A 24,863-nucleotide genomic window follows, 5' to 3' on the forward strand; every position below is an offset into this window, starting at 1 on the left:
AATTGCTGACCATCTGGGGAGAGAGGCCATTTGTTCTCGCTGATGAATTGAACTTCACTGTTTTCTTTGATTAAAAAGCTGCTGGCGGATACAGACACCGCGTCCTAATCCCCTGGATTCCTTTCATCAGTTGGTGGAGCCTGACTTGTTGATAATAATATATATTTTAATATATAAGTACAAAACAACAAATACATGGCTCTGGTTCCCAAGGATATATAGTACATTTACTCTGATTTGTCAGGTGAAAACCTGAATGTCCTTCATTGACTGAAGGGAAATATAAGACTGAAGTTCAGAGTTTTGTTCGTACAAAACTGTGCTGCCCGTTCTGTCAAAGAGAAAACACTGCCACACTAGCAGTCACTGTACGGTCGATAAATCACAGACATCAAATCAGTAAAAGACATACAGTAGCAACAATGTTCTGAGTAGAGACTTGGCATGGACCTGAATACAAGACTAAGCGCTTGATCACATTTGTCAAGAAATGAAAAATATTTGCTCCATTGATTAGAAAATGATCATTCAAAATACGCTCCAAACTGTTTATTGGTGAAACAGCTCTCAAAGTCACTCTTTTAGTCTGTAAGCCGTAAGGAAACACAAACAAAGCCGATTTAGACAATATAGATTAGAACAAAACCTAGTACTATTTGTTTTTTAAATGAAAATGTGAACTACCTGATTTTACTATTTGAAGATCCAGATCCGGGTGTATGCGTGTGTATGCGTGTGTGTGTGTGTGTGTGTGTGGCACTGGCACTTCCATACACCCAAATATAGGCTTACGTACTGACATCACAGATGGTTGACATCATAGAACTGGCCGATTGGCTGAGAGGCATAATGACGTCATGCCTCGGTGCTCCAGACCGTGTACTTAAACAACATACCGATCGAAGCTCGTTGGAAAATCAGAACTCAGTCATAAAGGCTCCACCTGGACACCTATACCTGAGATAAAGAAGGACCCCCTGGACACCTATACCTGAGATAAAGAAGGATCCCCTGGACACCTATACCTGAGATAAAGAAGGATCCCCTGGACACCTATACCTGAGATAAAGAAGGATCCCCTGGACACCTATACCTGAGATAAAGAACGATCCCCTGAACACCTATACCTGAGATAAAGAACGATCTCTGTCACAATGTCAGACAACACCAAGCGACTCGTCTTCTCCATCATCCAGTTCTTCAACGTCCAGCTCGGTTCCGGGAAGCTGTCTGCGGATTCCCAGGAGGGTCTAGAGGTGGCCGTGCAGTGTCTGGAAACGGCCTTTGAGGTTTCCGCCGCCGACCAGAGCCTCGCCGTCTCGCAGACGCTGCCGGAGATCTTCTCTGACGCCGTGTCCAAGCTCCTCCCAGCGGCCTCCGCTGCTCCTCCCCCTCAGGCCAACAAGGCGCTGGACACGACTACGCCGACCGACCAGCAGATGGCGGAAGCGGAGCAGCTCAAAGTGGACGGAAACGCTCAGATGCTGGCGGAGGGCTTCTCGGCGGCCGTGGAGCTGTACTCCCGGGCCATCGCGCTCAGCCCGCAGAACGCCGTGTTCTACGGCAACCGGGCCGCCGCCCACAGCAAGCTGGGCAACCACGTGGGAGCCGTGCAGGACTGCGAAGCGGCCATCCGGATTGACCCCAAGTACTGCAAGGCCTACGGCCGGATGGGCACGGCTCTGACCGGCCTGAACCGGAACACGGAGGCCCTGGGCTTCTACAAGAAGGCCCTGGAGATGGAGCCCGGCAACCAGACGTACAAGTCCAACCTGGCCATCGGCCAGCAGAAGGTGCTGCAGAGTCAGACCCCGCCCCTGCAGGCGGGCCCCGGCACCGACGGCGGGATGGGAGGGATGGACTTCTCGGGTCTGTTCAACAACGAGGAGCTGAGGAACATGGCCACCTCTCTGATGAGTAACCCGCAGGTGTCCTCACTGATGAACAACCCTCAGCTGCAGCAGCTGGTCTCCGGGATCACCGGGGCCTTCGGGCCAACCGGAGCGCCCGGGGGAGCAGCCGAAGGCGGGGCCCCGACTACAGATGGGGGGAGTGGCCAGGCCTCGTAAAAGGCATGTGGGTTGCCAAACACTTTCATGTCAAGCACCCCCAAATTGACACTAATTATCCCCGCTAATCCCCCATTTGAAGAGACGTGCCAGGGACCCCCATAAGAGAAGATTTGTTTGTACGTCTTTAGCAGTGATTCTCAACCTCTTAAAGGGCGCCCAGTTTCACATGGATGGTCTACGATCGTACGGACCCCCATTTGATTTCTATCTCTGACTCCGAGACCCCAATTTATATTGTACAATCAATGATGTTCATTTTAAATAGCCTTTTCCATTCACGGCACCCATGAATTATAGCACCTTATTAACATCCATGTCTAATTACAGGGTACCCACTTTGAGGACCCTGTCCATGAGGACAACCCTTGGCTCCACCAGTACTGGAGGTCCAGACCGTTGACTCGGCGGCTGAGAAGGTCCAGTAAAGTTGCTCTGTGTCACATCGGCAAACGTTTTCAACGTTTACATTATTCCACTCTAGTTTTTTTGTTGTTGTTGTGCTCATGCATTGAAGGGAAGCATGACGTCTGTCACTCGAGATCCGCTCACCCCACCGACTTCAAACTCCACACGCGCGTTTCCACAGTCCACACCCTCACAGGGAGGGCAGGGCCCGGTGTGCAGTTGGTCCAATCCAGAACCGCCACAAAAGGCCCCTGCCCAGGCAGGCTCCATCTATAGGACAGAGACAGAGACAGAAATGTCCATATATGGGCATAAAAAGGGACACAGTTGGGTGGAACGGGTACACTCTTGACACGGGTACAACGGGTATTGCATGGCCGGGCGAGGCATGGATCTCCAGCTTCCATCGTTACCCGACTCGGTGCTCTACAGCCAGGCACCAACCGGTCTACTGGGTCTACAGCCAGGCACCAACCGGTCTACTGGGTCTACAGCCAGGCACCAACCGGTCTACTGGGTCTACAGCCAGGCACCAACCGGTCTACTGGGTCTACAGCCAGGCACCAACCGGTCTACTGGGTCTACAGCCAGGCACCAACCGGTCTACTGGGTCTACAGCCAGGCACCAACCGGTCTACTGGGTCTAGTATAAAAAGAACAAGATCTTTGTTCCCATCGAAAACAGGTGTCATTCTCTGCCGGCCCTTTTCCTCCTTTGTAGATATAGTTTGTATTCGTTGATCACATGTCACGTGTTATTTGTTAAACTATGTTCATGAATTAAATAAATAAATATACTGTAGGACCACACAATGAACTAATAGGCCATATAGCGCAAGTACTGCTATACTAACTAATGTCTGTTAACCTTATACCAACCTTGAACAATACCTTAAGTATGTCACCATCAACAACCAATAAGGGACCACCACACACACACACACACACACACACACACACACACACACTCCCGGAACCTTCCTGCCTGTCCAATTGTCCATGAGTAGCGTCTGCCTGCCTGTCCAATTGTCCATGAGTAGCTGTCTGTCTGCCTGTCTATGAGTAGCTGTCTGACTGCCTGCCTGTCCAATTCTCCATGAGTAGCTGTCTGTCTGTCTGCCTGTCTATGAGTAGCTGTCTGCCTGCCTGCCAGCCAGCAAGTTGGTTAACAGAAAATAAATTGTTATGGCTGAGTAAAATAAAATACAATAAACACAATTTGCCTGAAAATAGATTACCCAGCTATGACCTTTTTCATGAAAAAAAATGAGTAGTGATATGGCTGACTGAGTAAAATAAAACAATCTACCTGAAAATAGATAGCTATAAGTGAAGAGCAATTTCCGCAATTACCATTTCCGCAATTTCCGCAATTTCCATTACCGCAATTTCCTCAATTTCCATTTCCGCAATTTCCATTTCCGCATTTCCGCAATTTCCGCAATTTCCATTTGCACCATTTCCGCAATTACAATTTCCGCAATTTCGCAATTTCCGCAATTTCCATTTCCATTTCCAACTATTAATGGCAGCTGGGTTTCATCATTCAAATAAAATAGAATTCTGTCCGTTTAGCTATAAAATTATGTCAGGGAATAGGGATACACAATATATGTCTTTCATTTGCATTGCATCTCCCCCCCCCCCCCCCCAAGCTTTTATTTTCGTTCGAGTAATAGTACAACTCTAATAGTATTACTTATAATAATGTCATTAAAGATAACTTCATTCAGATTTATTTATTTTTATTTCATTTTCCAGATTTGTTTTTCTTCTTTCTTTTAGATTTTCATTGGTGGGCCAGTCATAATGGTCCCGCGGGCCTGATGTGGCCCGCGGGCCTGAGGTTGAGTATCACTGCAATAAGGGACCACCACACACACACACACACACACACACACACACACACACACACACACACACACACACACACACACACACACACACACACACACACACACACACACACACACACACACACACACACAGTTACCAAACTTACCTTAGTTACTTCATAACGAATGGTGGGCCCTTTTCACAGTAGCCTACTTGCGCGCTCTGCTTGCGTAAGTAACAAGTGTCCAGGACTTGTTTTGGTCAGTTAACACACATGTCTGACTGCACCACGTGCCGTTTACATTTGTGTCTAGACTAGAGGCTAAAAAAGATCACACCTGTGTGAAGTGAGGGACGCTCTTACATCATACGGGACAGACAGGGGTGAAAACATAAGGAAGGCACTGCATAATAAGTTTGTGTGATGAGCACTTTATTTACAAATATAATTAAAAGCTCTGACAGATTCCATGCTTTCTTTTAACCCTGGAAAAGAAATTAAAGTGCATGCAATAATAAAGCATCATACTGATCTGGTTTTGATAAGAAAATACACAGCTTGAGAGAGTTGTGGTTGAAGCCAAACGAGAAGAAAGAAACCAGAAAAAGAGAATGTGATGTAGACAAGAATTCAAATAGATTCCCATGACAGATTACTGCATTTGAAATGCTTTAAGAGGAAGGAGGGAGGGGGCGGAAAAAAAAGAGAATTGCTCTTAAAAAATCTGATTTGAGTAACAGTTAAAATACAATACGAAAATAAGTAAAGGCTCTCCATAAATCCGTCTATACACAAAATACAAGCCCACTCCCCCACTCCCCCCCCCCCGACAAAGCCCTTTGTGCTATAGCTGGGAGTCAGTCGCAGTTAGCGTGGTAGCATTGTTCCCATTGGCTGCCCAGTGTGCAGAGAAACCAGTACGATTATTCCCATTGGCTGCCCAGTGTGCAGAGAAACCAGTACGATTATTCCCATTGGCTGCCCAGTGTGCAGAGAAACCAGTACCATATTATAAAGCACTGCCTGTCGACGTATACGGTACGAACGTGGCCCCGGGGACAACCGGTGATCCAAGTTAAGTGGACCAACTTTACCGTAAAGTCAGAGAGAGAGCAGCATTACAGAATGGAACCAAATTTTGGTTCCCATTTTGTACGTCTCTCAAATAATAATTCCCCCCATTAAAACCGGGGAAAGCGTCTCTCCTTGTCTCCTTTTTAGATTTGAATAGCAGATGTACAGTAGGATGTACTGTAGGCCCAGTTAGTACAACGCTGCCTGCTTGCATGTACAAGATCTGCTCAGTCTTCTAGATACATCTTTTTAAGGTGTGTAAGAACAACTTTCTGGTCTAAGAAGGCATTTGTATAGAATGGGCCCCTCGATCAGGTTTTAAATGGTTTAACACAATATTCTACCGTGTAGATTGGTAAAAACCTGCAGTGTTTCATTTAACAGACAGACCCACAAGGGTCCTTTTTTGGACCCCCTGCTGGTCCCCGAACCAGTTGTGATACACTAATAATACTGTACCATAAAGGACCCCCCCCCCCTGCCCCCCCCCACAGTGCCCCGAGTCAGTAATCAAATTCACTTAAAAGAGTCACATTTATTTAGAAGCGTACCATTATGTACATCAACGACAATTTCTTTCTTTCAAAGTATCAAATCGTTTTTGAAATTGAAATTTGCTGTAAAAACTTGAACCTGATGAATAAAAGTACCAGAAAAAGTGGCGAAAAGATCGAAGCAGCGCCAGTGAATGGCTGCGGAAGGAGTAATAGTTTTATGCGCTTGAATTTATTTATTCATTTATTTATATTATTATTATCATTTCTTTTGCATGGCTCGAGAGACAAACCACCTCAGAACAAACGCAAGGGCCTCTGACCGCGTGATTCCGCTCGTGGAAAACCACCACTTTTCTCTTCCTCTCTCTCTCTCTCTCTCTCTCTCTCTCTCTCTCTCTCTCTCTCTGTCTCGTTTTCCGACTTTTAGTCACGCCAAAAAGTGTGATCATAATTGCACAAGAAACAGCAAACACTGTGACGAGGTTATCATAATTCTTACAAAAACATGACAACTACGAGAAGTTTATCCAGCATCGGGTTCTTTTTTTGTCGTGTGTGCAGACACCAACGAGAGGAGGAGGGGCAGTACGGGGACGGTGATCGTACGTAACGTATGTACGTACGTCCGTACGGGGGTGACGGTGGTGTCGGTCGGTGTTGGTCTCTTACAACCTGTTGCTGGCTCTAAAGAACACGGCCCGGACAACTGGAAGCGATTCCGAGTCCTTTCTTTTGTGTTTGTGTGTGTGTGTGTTTTTTTGCGTCAGTGTCTTTTTGTATTGAGCGAGGCTTAACTCAAACTCCATCATGTGGCGGCGGTGATATGAAGAACAAAAGAAACTAGCAGGCCTACAAGCTGACTGACATCGCGTCGCAGTGATGTTAGCTTGTCGGCCTGCTATTTCTTTTTGGCACGCGACACCGCTACCGTGACTGAGTTTAAAACCAAGCTTCGGTTGGACATCAGTAGCTGAAAGACCAGAACACTGTCGGGTCGGGCTCAACGTTAAGGTAAAGACCAGAACACTGTCGGGTCAGGCTCAACGTTAAGGTAAAGACCAGAACACTGTTGGGTCAGGCTCAACGTTAAGGTAAAGACCAGAACACTGTCGGGTCAACGTTAAGGTAAAGACCAGAACACTGTTGGGTCAGGCTCAACGTTAAGGTAAAGACCAGAACACTGTTGGGTCAGGCTCAACGTTAAGGTAAAGACCAGAACACTGTTGGGTCAGGCTCAACGTTAAGGTAAAGACCAGAACACTGTCGGGTCAACGTTAAGGTAAAGACCAGAACACTGTTGGGTCAGGCTCAACGTTAAGGTAAAGACCAGAACACTGTTGGGTCAGGCTCAACGTTAAGGTAAAGACCAGAACACTGTCGGGTCGAGGCTCAACGTTAAGGTAAAGACCAGAACACTGTCGGGTCGAGGCTCAACGTTAAGGTAAAGACCAGAACACTGTCGGGTCAACGTTAAGGTAAAGACCAGAACACTGTCGGGTCAACGTTAAGGTAAAGACCAGAACACTGTTGGGTCAGGCTCAACGTTAAGGTAAAGACCAGAACACTGTTGGGTCAGGCTCAACGTTAAGGTAAAGACCAGAACACTGTCGGGTCAGGCTCAACGTTACGGTAAAGACCAGAACACTGTCGGGTCGGGCTCAACGTTAAGGTAAAGACCAGAACACTGTCGGGTCAGGCTCAACGTTAAGGTAAAGACCAGAACACTGTCGGGTCGGGCTCAACGTTAAGGTAAAGACCAGAACACTGTCGGGTCGAGGCTCAACGTTACGGTAAAGACCAGAACACTGTCGGGTCGAGGCTCAACGTTACGGTAAAGACCAGAACACTGTCGGGTCAGACCAGAACACTGTCGGGTCAGGCTCAACGTTACGGTAAAGGGAGAGAGGAGAGGCAGCGGTGGAGGAGGGGAGGGGGTGCAGGGAGGGGCTCTGGGCCTCATCTGTAGTCGTCCTTGGAAAAGTCCAGAGCGCCGAGGTTACAGAAGCCCAGACGCATGCTCTCCATGTCGAAGGAGTCCATCTCACGCTCCTGGCGCTCCAGCAGGTGCTTGATGCGGTCCGTGCGCTCCTTCTGAAGGGAAACCAGCTCCTCTTCAATCTGGGGGGAAATGAAGTGCATTTTTATTATAGATGCTTTTACAAAGTGCTCAAAGTGGCTTCACAACGGTTCATTCATTCATTCATTCATACGTTGGGAGGTGAAGGTTCATTCATTCATACGTTGGGAGGTGAAGGTTCATTCATTCATTCATACGTTGGGAGGTGAAGGTTCATTCATTCATACATTGGGAGGTGAAGGTTCATTCATTCATACGTTGGAAGATGAAGGTTCATTCATTCATACGTTGGGAGGAGAAGGTTCATTCATTCATTCATACATTGGGAGGTGAAGGTTCATTCATTCATACATTGGGAGGTGAAGGTTCATTCATTCATACATTGGGAGGTGAAGGTTCATTCATTCATACGTTGGGAGGTGAAGGTTCATTCATTCATACATTGGGAGGTGAAGGTTCATTCATTCATACGTTGGGAGGTGAAGGTTCATTCATTCATACGTTGGGAGGTGAAGGTTCATTCATTCATTCATACATTGGGAGGTGAAGGTTCATTCATTCATACGTTGGGAGGTGAAGGTTCATTCATTCATTCATACATACGTTGGGAGGTGAAGGTTCATTCATTCATACATTGGGAGGTGAAGGTTCATTCATTCATACGTTGGGAGGTGACGGTTCATTCATTCATACGTTGGGAGGTGAAGGTTCATTCATTCATACATTGGGAGGTGACGGTTCATTCATTCATACGTTGGGAGGTGACGGTTCATTCATTCATACATTGGGAGGTGACGGTTCATTCATTCATTCATTCATACGTTGGGAGGTGAAGGTTCATTCATTCATACATTGGGAGGTGACGGTTCATTCATTCATACGTTGGGAGGTGACGGTTCATTCATTCATTCATACGTTGGGAGGAGAAGGTTCATTCATTCATACGTTGGGAGGTGAAGGTTCATTCATTCATTCATTCATACGTTGGGAGGTGAAGGTTCATTCATTCATACATTGGGAGGTGACGGTTCATTCATTCATACGTTGGGAGGTGAAGGTTCATTCATTCATACGTTGGGAGGTGAAGGTTCATTCATTCATACGTTGGGAGGTGAAGGTTCATTCATTCATACGTTGGGAGGTGAAGGTTCATTCATTCATACATTGGGAGGTGAAGGTTCATTCATTCATACGTTGGGAGGTGAAGGTTCATTCATTCATACATTGGGAGGTGAAGGTTCATTCATTCATACGTTGGGAGGTGACGGTTCATTCATTCATACATTGGGAGGAGAAGGTTCATTCATTCATTCATACGTTGGGAGGTGAAGGTTCATTCATTCATTCATACGTTGGGAGGTGAAGGTTCATTCATTCATACGTTGGGAGGTGAAGGTTCATTCATTCATTCATACATTGGGAGGTGAAGGTTCATTCATTCATACGTTGGGAGGTGAAGGTTCATTCATTCATTCATACATTGGGAGGTGAAGGTTCATTCATTCATACATTGGGAGGGTCCCTGGAACTACATATTTTCAGATGGAGGTCGGCAGCCAATTACATATAATTTTTGGGGTCCTGAAATATTGAGCACCACTGATATACAGTAGAAACATATAGGTATTTCAGAAAACTGTCATCATTTAGAACAAGAAGTTCTTTTAATTTCGACGTCAGGCCTAAATGGGTTAAAGTTATTTGTTATATAAGCACCGTGCAAATTGTTTTTTGTTCACGAAGCCTAAAAGGCAAAAACATAAATGTAATTTGTAGTTTAATCCAAAAAAGAAAAAAAAAAGTTTACTCGATAACCAAACCTGTGACCATGTATAAGGTCTAATAGTCTAGTTAGTAGTTCACCTTGACAGCGTATCTCCTAGATTACTTGAAAGCAATACTGCACTTTATTTATGCACAAGTTACTGTAGTTTCAATTATTGCCCTATAAAAAGCACACCTATGTTTTCATGCTCTGTCTCGTAGTTTGTTTTTTTGTTTTTTTTACGTTTTGTGCCTGCAGGTTTCTGCTCTCACTCTACCTTTATATCCTCTCTCTCTTCCAACGTAATACCGCGACACGATGGAGCGACTAAAGAGCATGCGGAAACAATCATTTCGTCCACTTCTTTGCGCCTGCAAAGCACCGAAATAAAGCCCATTCTGTCGAGTCAAATAATGTCATGCTGGTGCCTCTCAGGACGGAAACCCCTTTTGCGTTATGTTATACTTTAGCTATTTGAAAATAGCAGATCTACAAGCTCATAGCGCACTACGAGCTTGTAGATCTGCTTTTTTTTTTTTTAATCGTCAAAATGTGCCTCAAATCTTTCAATATATATATTCTTTCAGAGCGAATGTTTTTAACTAAATTCTTTGCTTCTGGGCGGGGTGGGGTCCCTGGAACAACATATTTTCAGAAGGGGGGGTCGGCGGCCAAATACAGATGATTCTGGGGGTCTTTGACATGAAAAAGGCCGAGCAACCAACCACTGACATACTGTAGAAACATGAGGTTTTTCAGAAAACGGTCATGATTTTAGAAGACATTAATGGACCTCGGGTCTAGATGTGTTACTGGAGCTCCTCTGCAGTGACAGAAAGACGTACAAAGTGCAGCACAGCAGCACGCTGAAGCACTGAACATCACACACACACACACACACACACACACACACACACACACACACACACACACACACACACAGACCCTCCAGACTGTCTCTGACCAGCCCTCCAAATAAACCATGACATCATCCCAGTCTCATGCAGGTCAGAGAACGGCCAGGAGATGGCGCCAGACCGCCACAGTACAGGTCATCGTCACACACACAGTCACACACGCACACACGCACACAGTCGCACGCGCGCGCACACACACACACACACACACACACACACACACACACACACACACACACACACCCACAAACACACACACACAGGCACTAAACTGGGGGGGCTGACCAGAACCGGATCAGGGCAGCGTTTGAAAAAAAAAAAAAAGAAATAAAGAAATAAATAAGAAGCCTGTTCCTTTGTTGTGGGAGCGCTACCTCTAGCACACACACACACACACACACACACACACACACACACACGCTACCTCCAGCACACACCGAGGCCAATGACGTCGACCGCTTCAGAAGGCTGCCGGCGGCCGGTCGCTTCGGCCGTGTTAATCTCGTCTCCCGTTCATTGATATGCGCGGCAGATGGTCTAAGTGGTCGTATGAAAAGGAAAGGGGTCCGCGGGGACAATGGGGGGGGTTGTTTAGCGGCCACCCCCCCCCCCCCTCCCTCCCCGATCCCCAAGTAGGCATCAATCAATACCACGAGTGTCTATAGTCTATTGTGTCTTCACCCCGGATCCCTTTGAAACATTTGGATCAATCGTTTTCATCCCGTGTATTAGTGGCCTGTTGTATCCATTCATTTTAAAATAATTGATGTTTCACTGGTCAATAATTGTCTCATTACAGTGAGGAATAGGCCGGTGTCACAGCCGTGGACTAGAGGTGACACCTAATGATTTGGCCACAATACGACGAGGAATGGAAGTCTGCTCTGTAGCCTGGAGGCTGTGAGGAGAGGAATGGATGTCTGCTCTGTAGCCTGGAGGCTGTTAGAGGAATGGATGTCTGCTCTGTAGCCTGGAGGCTGAGAGGAGGAATGGATGTCTGCTCTGTAGCCTGGAGGCTGTTAGAGGAATGGATGTCTGCTCTGTAGCCTGGAGGCTGTTAGAGGAATGGATGTCTGCTCTGTAGCCTGGAGGCTGTTAGAGGAATGGATGTCTGCTCTGTAGCCTGGAGGCTGTTAGAGGAATGGATGTCTGCTCTGTAGCCTGGAGGCTGAGAGAGGGATGGATGTCTGCTCTGTAGCCTGGAGGCTGAGAGGAGAGGGATGGATGTCTGCTCTGTAGCCTGGAGGCTGTTAGAGGAATGGATGTCTGCTCTGTAGCCTGGAGGCTGAGAGGAGAGGAATGGATGTCTGCTCTGTAGCCTGGAGGCTGAGAGGAGAGGAATGGATGTCTGCTCTGTAGCCTGGAGGCTGAGAGGAGAGGGATGGATGTCTGCTCTGTAGCCTGGAGGCTGTTAGAGGAATGGATGTCTGCTCTGTAGCCTGGAGGCTGAGAGGAGAGGAATGGAAGTCTACTCTGTAGCCTGGAGGCTGAGAGGAGAGGAATGGAAGTCTGCTCTGTAGCCTGGAGGCTGTTAGAGGAATGGATGTCTGCTCTGTAGCCTGGAGGCTGAGAGAGGGATGGATGTCTGCTCTGTAGCCTGGAGGCTGTTAGAGGAATGGATGTCTGCTCTGTAGCCTGGAGGCTGTTAGAGGAATGGATGTCTGCTCTGTAGCCTGGAGGCTGAGAGGAGAGGAATGGATGTCTGCTCTGTAGCCTGGAGGCTGAGAGGAGAGGGATGGATGTCTGCTCTGTAGCCTGGAGGCTGTTAGAGGAATGGATGTCTGCTCTGTAGCCTGGAGGCTGAGAGGAGAGGAATGGATGTCTGCTCTGTAGCCTGGAGGCTGAGAGGAGAGGAATGGATGTCTGCTCTGTAGCCTGGAGGCTGTTAGAGGAATGGATGTCTGCTCTGTAGCCTGGAGGCTGAGAGGAGAGGAATGGATGTCTGCTCTGTAGCCTGGAGGCTGTTAGAGGAGAGGAATGGATGTCTGCTCTGTAGCCTGGAGGCTGAGAGGAGAGGAATGGATGTCTGCTCTGTAGCCTGGAGGCTGTTAGAGGAATGGATGTCTGCTCTGTAGCCTGGAGGCTGAGAGGAGAGGAATGGATGTCTGCTCTGTAGCCTGGAGGCTGAGAGGAGAGGAATGGATGTCTGCTCTGTAGCCTGGAGGCTGTGAGGAATGGATGTCTGCTCTGTAGCCTGGAGGCTGAGAGGAGAGGAATGGATGTCTGCTCTGTAGCCTGGAGGCTGTTAGAGGAATGGATGTCTGCTCTGTAGCCTGGAGGCTGTTAGAGGAATGGATGTCTGCTCTGTAGCCTGGAGGCTGTGAGGAGAGGAATGGATGTCTGCTCTGTAGCCTGGAGGCTGAGAGGAATGGATGTCTGCTCTGTAGCCTGGAGGCTGTTAGAGGAATGGATGTCTGCTCTGTAGCCTGGAGGCTGTTAGAGGAATGGATGTCTGCTCTGTAGCCTGGAGGCTGTTAGAGGAATGGATGTCTGCTCTGTAGCCTGGAGGCTGTTAGAGGAATGGATGTCTGCTCTGTAGCCTGGAGGCTGAGAGGAGAGGAATGGATGTCTGCTCTGTAGCCTGGAGGCTGAGAGGAGAGGAATGGATGTCTGCTCTGTAGCCTGGAGGCTGTTAGAGGAATGGATGTCTGCTCTGTAGCCTGGAGGCTGTTAGAGGAATGGATGTCTGCTCTGTAGCCTGGAGGCTGTTAGAGGAATGGATGTCTGCTCTGTAGCCTGGAGGCTGTTAGAGGAATGGATGTCTGCTCTGTAGCCTGGAGGCTGTTAGAGGAATGGATGTCTGCTCTGTAGCCTGGAGGCTGAGAGGAGAGGAATGGAAGTCTGCTCTGTAGCCTGGAGGCTGTTAGAGGAATGGATGTCTGCTCTGTAGCCTGGAGGCTGAGAGGAGAGGAATGGAAGTCTGCTCTGTAGCCTGGAGGCTGTTAGAGGAATGGATGTCTGCTCTGTAGCCTGGAGGCTGTTAGAGGAATGGATGTCTGCTCTGTAGCCTGGAGGCTGAGAGGAGAGGAATGGATGTCTGCTCTGTAGCCTGGAATGCATGCCACTCTCATCCCCACCTGTTGTGAGCCTGTGTGACCACATCAATGTCTGCCTGCGCCTGCGTCTGTCTGCCTGTCTGTCTGACCCGTCTCTGTGTCTGTCTGTCTGTCTGACCTGTCTCTGTGTCTGTCTGTCTGTCTGACCTGTCTCTGCGTCTGTCTGTCTGTCTGTCTGTCTGACCTGTCTCTGTGTCTGTCTGTCTGTCTGACCTGTCTCTGTGTCTGTCTGTCTGTCTGACCTGTCTCTGCGTCTGTCTGTCTGTCTGTCTGTCTGACCTGTCTCTGTGTCTGCCTGTCTGTCTGACCCGTCTCTGTGTCTGTCTGTCTGTCTGACCTGTCTCTGTGTCTGTCTGTCTGTCTGACCTGTCTCTGCGTCTGTCTGTCTGTCTGTCTGTCTGACCTGTCTCTGTGTCTGCCTGTCTGTCTGACCCGTCTCTGTGTCTGTCTGTCTGTCTGACCTGTCTCTGCGTCTGTCTGTCTGTCTGTCTGTCTGACCTGTCTCTGCGTCTCTCACATGCAAATGTGGATCTGAGTGCATGCAGGATAACAAAGCAAAAACACGACCAATGGGAGGTTTTTGGAGCAATTTGATGATGTGCCCCTCACCTTCTGCTCCAGGTGAGCACGGCGACCCCCCCCACCCCCTACAGTGACACCCCCCCCTCACCTTCTGCTCCAGGTGCGCGCGGCGCAGCGACACTTTCTGCTCCAGGTGAGCACGGCGACCCCCCCCACCCCCTACAGTGACACCCCCCCCCCCCTCACCTTCTGCTCCAGGTGAGCACGGCGACCCCCCCCACCCCCTACAGTGACCCCCCCCCCCCCCTCACCTTCTGCTCCAGGTGCGCGCGGCGCAGCGACACCTTCTGCTCCAGCTTGTGCTGCTCCCGCTCGTGCTGCGCCTCCGTCTGCATCTTGATCTTGCTCTGGTAGGCGTTGAGCAGCTCCATCTCCTGCTGCAGCTGCTGGCGGAGCGCCTGGCACTCTGCCTCCTGGGCCTCGTCCAGACGCAGCTGGGGGGAGGGAGAGAGAGAGAGAGAGAGAGCATGATGCATGGGGGGCAACTTTTGATTCCGTTTGGGCCCAGCTGGCCATTGGCTGGCCAAGACAACAAATAATTAAGTTATTGTAGTCTAACTTAATTATTTATTATAGTCTGCTTTTTAGGGTTGGAAGTTTTAAATGGGAGATTTTTTAGCTTTAGTCCTCTTGTCATGTATTACTGTTCACTTCTGTGGGGCTGACCTACATACATTTCACTGCATTTTAAAGATACTACTTTTTTAATATGTATGTGACAAATAAAGATTGATTGATTGATTGATTGATTGATTGATTAACGAGGCGGGACTTCCCCCCCTTCTTCTTGGTTGGTTTTTATTTTGACTTGAACGGGGGGGGTGGCTCCCGTTCATAGATTGTAACGGTAGCCACGCCCCTCAGAACATACGCGACTTTATGGTCATTTATTTAATAAATGGGACCATAGTTTTCCAAAATATTATGACATGAGAAATGAGACTTTAAACTATAGTGACTGGAAGCAGAAAGTATTCATGACCATGTTTATTAAGGTAATACAGTCTAGGTGAAGTTGGGCCCAAATACATGGACTTCTATGGGGCTATGGGTTTTTCTGCGCCCAATGACAGCGCCACAACAGGCCATTATATGAACTTTCAGGAAATCCCGATTTCCTTGTGGCTTCACAAAATATCTGTCTGACTGCCCCCCTGTGCATGGGGCAACTTTTAAAACTAAAACTATGTAATGTATACGATTTTGCAACCCATTTCTTCACCCAGTGTCCATTATCTGACCTCATGCTTCCTTCTACGCATGAGGAGTCCAAGCTGCTTCTTTTCACCTGACTAGGGGGGAGTTTCCCCGGGATGGATGTAGCGCGTGGAAGGAACACTTTATTTCCGACCAGTTCCTTTAGAGACCAGGATTACTGCATCCCCTCCATCAGGCACCCCACCTGATGGAGGGGATGCAGTAATCCTGGTCTCTAAACTACCTCCCCCTGGCCAGAGATTTGACCAGGGGGAGGTAGTTTAGAGACCAGGATTACTGCGGAGGAGGGAACACGCCCACAGCGACCCCAGCGGGAATCGAACCCAAGTCAGAACCCGACTTGAGAAGCCACTGCTCTACAGTGTCTTTGTGCCAGAGTGGCGAGACACTAGCGTTGACTCCCAGCGTTGCTCATTCTATCTCAATGGGACTCCCAGCGTTGCTCATTCTATCTCAATGGGATAGTTCCAAAGTTTGGAACTATAGCCCATAGCACCCCACTTTGTGGAAGTGCTCATTCTATCTCAATGGGATAGTTCCAATGTTTGGAACTATAGCCCATAGCACCCCGCTTTGTGGAAGTGCTCATTCTATCTCAATGGGATAGTTCCAATGTTTGGAACTATAGCCCATAGCACCCCGCTTTGTGGAAGTGCTCATTCTATCTCAATGGGATAGTTCCAAAGTTTGGAACTATAGCCCATAGCACCCCACTTTGTGGAAGTGCTCATTCTATCTCAATGGGATAGTTCCAAAGTTTGGAACTATAGCCCATAGCACCCCACTTTGTGGAAGTGCTCATTCTATCTCAATGGGATAGTTCCAATGTTTGGAACTATAGCCCATAGGCACCCCGCTTTGTGGAAGTGCTCATTCTATCTCAATGGGATAGTTCCAATGTTTGGAACTATAGCCCATAGGCACCCCGCTTTGTGGCGAGATCAAAGCATGTCGCCACTCTCTTACTATTCCACTGGGCTTTGTACACAAGCCTCCTCCAGAGTTCAATGACACTCGGTTGCCCACACAGAGTGAATTAAAGGCTTTGACCCTTTGACCCTCCTTGGAGGTCAGGCGACTCACCGCCTGCGAGGCCATCATCTCGTTGATGCTCTGCTCGTACTGCTCGGCCAGGATGGCCAGCTTCCTGGTCTGCTCCTCCTTCAGCGCCTTCAGCACCGTCTTGTGCTCCGACTTGGGCGTCACCTCCATCTGGTGGTGGCGCAGGGCCTTGTACTGCTTGGTCTGCACCTTGCACGTGTCCTGGAACTGCTTCTTGATCTGCATCTCCAGGGCCTGAAAGTTACAGTGTTTGGTTTTTAGTCACTTTTTTTTTGGTCACACCTGGAATGTTTTAGTGTTTTAGTCTAGTTTTTAGTTTAGACTAAATATATCATTAGATTTTAGTCGACTGAATCTGCAGTTGATTTAGTCGAACAAAATGTATTTTGGCGGGCCGTGATGCCGTCGTAATGACAGTTGTTTTTCACTTTTTACACACCGATTGTGGCAGAAGCCATGCGAGGTATACCAACCAGCACATCGGGAGCAATTTGGGGTTCAGTGTCTTGCCCAAGGACACTTCAACATGTGGACAGGAGGAGGAGCCGGGATTCGAACCGCCGACCCATGGATCATTGGACGACCTGCTCTACCTCCTGAGCCACAGTCATGACAGCACTACCTCCTGTGCCACCGCACGCCCCACACCACACACCACACCACACCACACCACACCACACCACACATGCTTTACCTCGAGGTTCTTGGGCTGCTGCCTCAGCTCCATCACGTGCTCACACCACACCACACCACACCACACCAAACACACACCTTGAGGTTCTTGGGCTGCTGCCTCAGCTCCATCACGTGCTCACACCACACCACACCACACCACACCAAACACACACCTTGAGGTTCTTGGGCTGCTGCCTCAGCTCCATCACGTGCTCACACCACACCACACCACACCACACCAAACACACACCTTGAGGTTCTTGGGCTGCTGCCTCAGCTCCATCACGTGCTCACACCACACCACACCACACCACACCAAACACACACCTTGAGGTTCTTGGGCTGCTGCCTCAGCTCCATCACGTGCTTGCGGTGGAGCTCCCGCTCGCGGCGGTTGTTGTACTCGATCTGGTTCTCCAGCTCGGTCTGGTGCTGCAGGCGGATCAGGTCCATGCGGAGCTTCTGCAGCGTGCGGAGCTGCCTCTGCTCCAGCTCCTGGGTGGACTCGTCGTGGCGGATCAGCATGGCGTGCTCCATCTCCTTCTGCGTCTTCTTCTTGTTCAGCTCCTGATGTGAGATGAGCACCACGTGAGGCAGAGACACACAAACAATGCATGTTTTAAGTCCATTCCACAAAATGTCTTCTAAATCAACGACAGTTTGTCAGTGGTTCTATAGAACTATTTCATGTCAAGGGACAGTAAGTGGGTGTTATGATAAAAACAAGAACATCATAATGGCGGGTAAAACATTAGCCATGGATATGACCAAGGCTTTGCCACGGACACGTTTGTGACCAGATTTGACCGAGCGCCTGCCATTGCACAAACTCCAGCTTTTCACCAGAGGAGAAAAACTTTTGTTCAAAATGAGTTAATAGCACAGGCAGACTCTTCACATACTAGAGCATGTCTGAAATAAGTGTCAGAGCTGATGTAAATATGAAATAAATGCTTAACCATGTAGCTATAGGTGTAATGTTAGAGACCACAGAAGACATGTAAATATGAAATAAATGCTTAACCATGTAGCTATAGGTGTAATGTTAGAGACCACAGAAGACATGTAAATATGAAATAAATGCTTAAACATGTAGCTATAGGTGTAATGTTAGAGACCACAGAAGACATGTAAATATGAAATAAATGCTTAAACATGTAGCTATAGGTGTAATGTTGGAGACCACAGAAGACATGTAAATATGAAATAAATGCTTAAACATGTAGCTAGGTGTAATGTTAGAGACCACAGAAGACATGTAAATATGAAATAAATGCTTAAACATGTAGCTATAGGTGTAATGTTAGAGACCACAGAAGACATGTAAATATGAAAAAAATGCTTAAACATGTAGCTATAGGTGTAATGTTAGAGACCACAATAGTGAACCTTTCAACCTGTTTTCTCAACTCGCTGTTTTCTGCCAGACATTAACTCTATAAGCCATATCTCCAAAACTGGGGTGGGTCAAACTGAACAACCAATATGTCAATTTGAAGCTATGATTCCCTGCTTTCATTTGAGAAAACAAATGACAAAACAAAAATTCAAAAAAGTCCAATGGCAGTCCCTCAGTCAAATGTGGTCACATTTGATATGTTTTGTGACCCCTAGCTGCTTTAGCGCTGTGGTCTAAAAACATGACACAGTGTTTGTCACAGTGGGGTATTTATTTTTCTCAGGGCCCCCTCCTCCCCCTCCTCCTCCTCCTCCCCCCCTCCTCTACTTCCACCAGATTTACTCCACAGATTTGCAGATTACAGCATTGCTGAACCTGGCTTTAGTTCTGTAATATGCTTAAGACCTGGTGGGGAAACACCTCCTCCCTGCTCCACACAACAATAGGCATCATTAGGACAGGAACAGCCTGGGAACATGATCTGGGCTGCATGTCGCACTGCGCCGTTCAGAGTCCAGGTTCACACGAAGGGTCAGATATACAAACACCAGAGATAAGCACAGGGAGTATGTTCTGGTCCCCAGGGGGAGGGGCAGGGGGGGGGTAACCTTTACTGCTTCACCCAGCAGATGGCTGCTCAGATGGCTCAGATGAGGAGCACACATGGGGAGCTGTTGATAGAATAAATTTCTTACCAAGAATTCTCTTCACCAATGTGTTTGTAAAGGAGTCTACTAACTAACATATCCCACATTGGTTTATATTCAACCATGCACCCTAGGGGAATGTTTTGACAAGTTGGGGTATACCCTCAGCGAACTGACCTCATGCTTCCTTCTATGCATGAGGAGTCCAAGCTGCTTCTTTTTCACCTGACAGGCGGGAGTTTCCCCTGGCCGGACGTATAGCGTGTGGAACGTTATCGGACGTTATTCCGACCAGTTCATTTCCCCTCCATCAGGCGCCCGTGTCTTTTCTTTTGAGTTTTTTGTGAGAGTACCTACCCTATAGGGGTCACGGGGAGAACATGTGAGGGTACCTACCCTATAGGGGTCACGGGGAGAACATGTGAGGGTACCTACCCTAGGGGACACAGGGAGAACATGTGAGGGTACCTACCCTAGGGGACACAGGGAGAACATGTGAGGGTACCTACCCTAGGGGACACAGGGAGAACATGTGAGGGTACCTACCCTAGGGGACACAGGGAGAACATGTGAGGGTACCTACCCTAGGGGACACAGGGAGAACATGTGAGGGTACCTACCCTAGGGGACACAGGGAGAACATGTGAGGGTACCTACCCTAGGGGACACAGGGAGAACATGTGAGGGTACCTACCCTAGGGGACACAGGGAGAACATGTGAGGGTACCTACCCTATAGGGGTCACAGGGAGAACATGTGAGGGTACCTACCCTAGGGGACACGGGGAGAACATGTGAGGGTATCTACCCTAGGGGACACGGGGAGAACATGTGAGGGTACCAACCCTAGGGGACACGGGGAGAACATGCAAACTCCCCACAGAAAGGCCCTTTCACCAACCCCTGCCTCGGGTATGGGCACGCAGAGGAGGAAACACGCCCCTGCAGGGTTCGATTCCCACTGTGGGCGCTGGGCCTACAGTGGGAATCGAACCCAGGACCTTCTAGCTGTGAGGCCACAGCACTACCGACTATGCCACCGTGCCCCCCCCAATCTGAACCCCTTCCAAGCATTATAGTTTAGCACGAAAAACACTCCTTGGGCTAAAAACGGCCATAGCTGTCATCACTTAATGTGATAAGGTCAGCACATTTGGCCATGCACGCACGCGCACACACACACACACACACACACACACACACACACAGGCCCCTCCTAGTACCTCTCGGATCTGCTCCTGCTCGAACTCGTGCCTCTTGACCATGACCTTGCGCTTGAAGCCGCGGCAGTTCCTCTCGTAGAAGCAGCGCTGCTGACTCAGCAGCGTGGCCTCCTCCTCAGCCTGGCTGTGCTGCATGTTCTCCTTGTGCTTCGACAGGCGCTCCTGCTTCTCCTTCTTAGGGGTGCTGTGGTCCTCATTCATCTCCTGAGGAGGAGAGGAGAGGAGAGGAGAGGAGAGGAGAGGAGAGGAGAGGAGAGGAGAGGAGAGGAGAGGAGAGGAGAGGAGAGGAGAGGAGAGGAGAGGAGAGGAGAGGAGGGAGGATATATAAACATGATTTAGAAGATTTATTTTTTAATGTCGACGTCAGGCCTAAATGGGTTAACAGGGAAACAGCAGCGTTTGGGCCTATGCGGCCTTCCTTCATCAGGCTATCTTTAGGGACACACATGAGAAAGCATCCTTTTTGTAGGCTGTCTGACCTGACGGTCAGCCTATCGGGTCAAACCAAGAAATGACATCACTGCACTTAAGGTCACTTAAGGTGACAGGGACTCTCATATGGTTAATTGAGAAGTCATATAAGAGCTCAGTAAACCCGCCTACTCATCAAATATACATTTTGATGCTAATTCCGTCTTCAAAGCAGACCATGTGGTCCTGATGAACCATCTGCCCTGACCTGCAGATGACCTCCACACACAGAGAGAGAGAGAGAGAGAGAGAGAGAGAGAGAGAATGGTGTAACAGAGATTTGGACTAATCTTTCTGCCTCCAGGCAGGTTTTTCTTTCTCTTTCAACGGACATGAATATTCGTTGCAGACGAGGCGGGAAACCTTATATCTCCATCATTTCAACTTTTAACACGACTTTAGGGGGAAATTATAATTCCCCCACATTCATTCATTGTCGTACAAGCGTGTCGCACAAAAAGTAGTCGATCCGCTCGAATGTAAGTGCATGGTTCCTTTTGGTGTTTAAGCATTATGTTATACTTTAGCTATTGAAAAATAGCAGATCTACAAGCTCATAGCGCTTCTTGGGGGGGGGTCCCTGGAACAACATATTTTCAGATGGGGGTCGGCGGCCAATTACATATAATTGTTGGGGTCCTTGACAGGAAATATTGAGCACCTGATATAGAACATTTTTCAGAAAACTGTCCGGATTTAGAAGACATTTGTAGAATCATCCTCTAAATAATAATAATAATAATAATATAATAATATCCTCTAAATGGGTCAAGTCTGCGCCTTTTACACTGAAAAGTAAAGAGCGTGTCACTAGATAATAACCAACATGTCAAAGACTCGGTCTTGTTCTTGGTCATTTCTTAGATCTTCTGTTTTACACACCTTTATAGAGCGTGGCAGTCCCGCCCCCTCTCATGACGACGTCAGGCCCAGGAAATAACTCCCAATGCATTTTTCTCATAGACATTTCAGAACATATGTATTTAAAGACCTTTTAAGCGTCGTAACGAAGCCAACTCTTGTCGTGACAAATCATGACAACAAACACAATATTTTGGACCAAACAAATAATTACAAAGAAGAAAAACAAAACAAAAAAAGTGTTGTATAACCTGCCGGCCCCAAAACATTGTGTTTATCGTCATGATTTGTCACGACAAGAGTTGTCTTTGTCCGCGGCGTCTTTAAATAAAGACTTTCTGAAATGTCTATGAGGGGAAAATGAACGGCGATTTATTTTCCGGGTCTCTCGAGGGGGCGGGACTGCGACGCTCTATAATGTTCTCATTTTGATCATAAGTTAGTTCACTTACTGAACGTCAAGTCTCCAGGTTTTCCCCAGAATATGTACAGTATTTAATTATTTACTATGACACCATGCATTGTTTACTATGACAGTATGTACAGTATGGCACGTTAGGAGTCCAACTAGTACTAGTGGTTCTCAAATGTTTTATTTGCAAATGACCCCCTGTAGACCTACCATCCATTCTACAAATATCTTCTACATTTATACAGTTTTCTGAAAAGCCTATGTTTCTATGTGTCGGTGGTTCTCAACTTATTTCATGTCAAGGACCCCCAGAATTATATATATTTGGCCGTGGACCCCCATCTGAAAATATGTTGTTCCAGGGACCCCCCCCCCCCCGGAAGCAAAGATATGAGTTAAAAACGTGCACTGTGAAAGAATATATTATTCAAAGATTTGCGCCACATATTCCTGATTAAAAAAAAATAGCAGATCTACCAGCTCGTAGCGCGGCGCTATGAGCTGGTAGATCTGCTATTTTTCAATAGCTAAAGCATAACATAATGCTTAAAAGAAAATGGGTTCCATTTGAACACTCTCAGAGTTACAGAGCTGTCATTCAGGGCTTTCTATTCATGTATGTGTTTCTGCTAATATTATTGTCCACTCATTCTGTATGACTGTGGCAAAAAACATGAACACGCAGGTCACGCCAACATGGTGATGATAATAACAGCTACGTTGGATCCATTGGAACACGCAGGTCGTTTTTGTCCACTACCTAAAAAAAGAAAAGTAGCAGCTTTGGACATACAAGCTTTACGCCGGACATCAAACAATATAATCTACGACTCTCTGGCTAATGCACTTAGCACATGAGCCATGGTCTCTGTGGTCTCTCTCCCTCTCTCTCTCTCTCTCTCCACTGTAGCTTATGGTTTGGTGGGAAATCTCTCTTCCTGCAGTGATGCCTTCCGCTAACTGTGCGCTGCATGCTGACCTAATTTTGGTCACTTATCTGGCGTGTGACACACACACACACACACACACACACACACACACACACACACACACACACACACACACACACACACACACACACACACACACACACACACACACACACACACACACACACACACACGCACACACGCACACACACGCACACACACGCACACACACACACACACACACACACACACACACACACACACACACACACACACACGCACACACGCACACACGCACACAGCGTGAAACGTTCAGCCCACAACATTCGTTCTCTTGGCGCGGCGTTAGTCGTTCAGTGTCAAGGTTGCGGAGGCACACAAATTCACACACACACACACACACACACACACACTGACACACACACACACACGCGTGTGCACACGCGCTTCTGTTGGTGTGCCCATGGTATGTACTGTACTGTACATGTGCAGGAACACAGTGAGGAGGCAGAGTGACTCAACACAACGTCCGACCGTGTGCGTCGGAGGCATTTCATTGAACGAACAACGCTTTGTGTTCACAGACAGTCATGGTTCATTAATAGTCGTGGGCTGGGGATCTTTTTAGGATTTAAACGCTTTTTTTTAAATTATAATTCCTTTATCCCACTTTCTCACCCGGTGTCAATTATCTAATGTCATCCTGGGCGCTATACACACTTCCTCTACTGCCAACCTTCAGCACTGTACCGACTGTGGCCACCGGGGAGCCGGATTTAACCCATTTAGGGTTAAAATGAATGTCTTCTGAATCCTGACAGTTTGCTGCCTGCATGAAATACCTATGATTCTATAATATCAGTGGTTCTCAAATTAATATATCATGTCATATCAGGACCACAACAATTATATGAAATTGGCACCGCCGACCTCCGTCTGAAAATATGTTGTTCTTTTAGCGACAAGATTTGAGATAAAAACGTTTGCTCTGAAAGAATATATATATTCAAAGATGTGCGGCACATTTTCAGCCACATATTTTGAGATGGGGGACGATTACATATTATTCTGGGGCACCCAAATGCGTGTGCATCCCGACGGGGGCTTCTTGGCCCACCGAGGAGCAAAACGTTAACAACAGAACAAAATAAAACAAAACAATACAAACAGACAAACAGACAAACCTCCTTGATCTTCTCCTTGCAGAGTTTGTACTGCTTCTTCTGGTTGTCCAGGAAGGTGGTCAGCTCCTTCTTCTGCTGCGCCACGATCTGCTGCTGGAACTTCTTCTCGTCCGCCAGCGCGCTCTTCATCTGTGGGACGGACGGACGGACACACGGACAGGGTTGATGTGAGCTTGTAGATCGGCTATTTTCTCTAATATCTGGGGGTGGTACCGGTAGTATACCGGGAAGTCTGACGTGGCATAGTGAGGTCCATGATAGGGATGTCTCCTTAACCTGACATCCCTATTTTGGGCCTGGTGCCATTACAGGTAGGCTTTTACAGGTAGGCTTTTACAGGTAGGCTTTTACAGGTAGGCTTTTTCAAAGAGTGTTTAGTCAGACCAGTGTGTGTCCAGTGGAAACCTCGTATGAATCTGATCTCAGGTCAGAATGGGTTAATCAGACCAGTGTGTGTCCAGTGGAAACCTCGTATGAATCTGATCTCAGGTCAGAATGGGT

The 24,863-nt window shown here is 47.7% G+C and overlaps 2 protein-coding genes across 2 annotated transcripts in view; one reads left to right on the forward strand and one right to left on the reverse strand.

The window, feature by feature from the left end:
• Nucleotides 1-1,154: 1,154 nt before the first annotated feature.
• On the forward strand, nucleotides 1,155-2,069 carry LOC308309785 (small glutamine-rich tetratricopeptide repeat-containing protein alpha-like; the record flags this gene model as incomplete). The annotated part of the gene is made up of 1 exon (XM_080755702.1): nucleotides 1,155-2,069. The coding sequence occupies one exon, from the start codon at nucleotides 1,155-1,157 to the stop codon at nucleotides 2,067-2,069; it is 915 nt and encodes a 304-aa protein (XP_080611828.1).
• A 5,335-nt stretch (nucleotides 2,070-7,404) lies between these two features.
• The window catches only part of taok3a (TAO kinase 3a), a 109,536-nt gene continuing 92,077 nt past the window's right edge, over nucleotides 7,405-24,863 (reverse strand). Inside the window, 6 exon segments of the mRNA XM_080755703.1 lie at nucleotides 7,405-8,003; nucleotides 14,534-14,716; nucleotides 16,584-16,796; nucleotides 17,565-17,804; nucleotides 20,506-20,709; nucleotides 24,363-24,491. Of these exon segments, the coding sequence (XP_080611829.1) occupies nucleotides 7,842-8,003; nucleotides 14,534-14,716; nucleotides 16,584-16,796; nucleotides 17,565-17,804; nucleotides 20,506-20,709; nucleotides 24,363-24,491 (1,131 nt within the window). The 3' untranslated portion in view covers nucleotides 7,405-7,841.

Source organism: Protomyctophum bolini, assembly GCF_963924005.1.
Source record: "Protomyctophum bolini genome assembly, chromosome: 22".
Classification (NCBI taxonomy): domain Eukaryota; kingdom Metazoa; phylum Chordata; class Actinopteri; order Myctophiformes; family Myctophidae; genus Protomyctophum; species Protomyctophum bolini.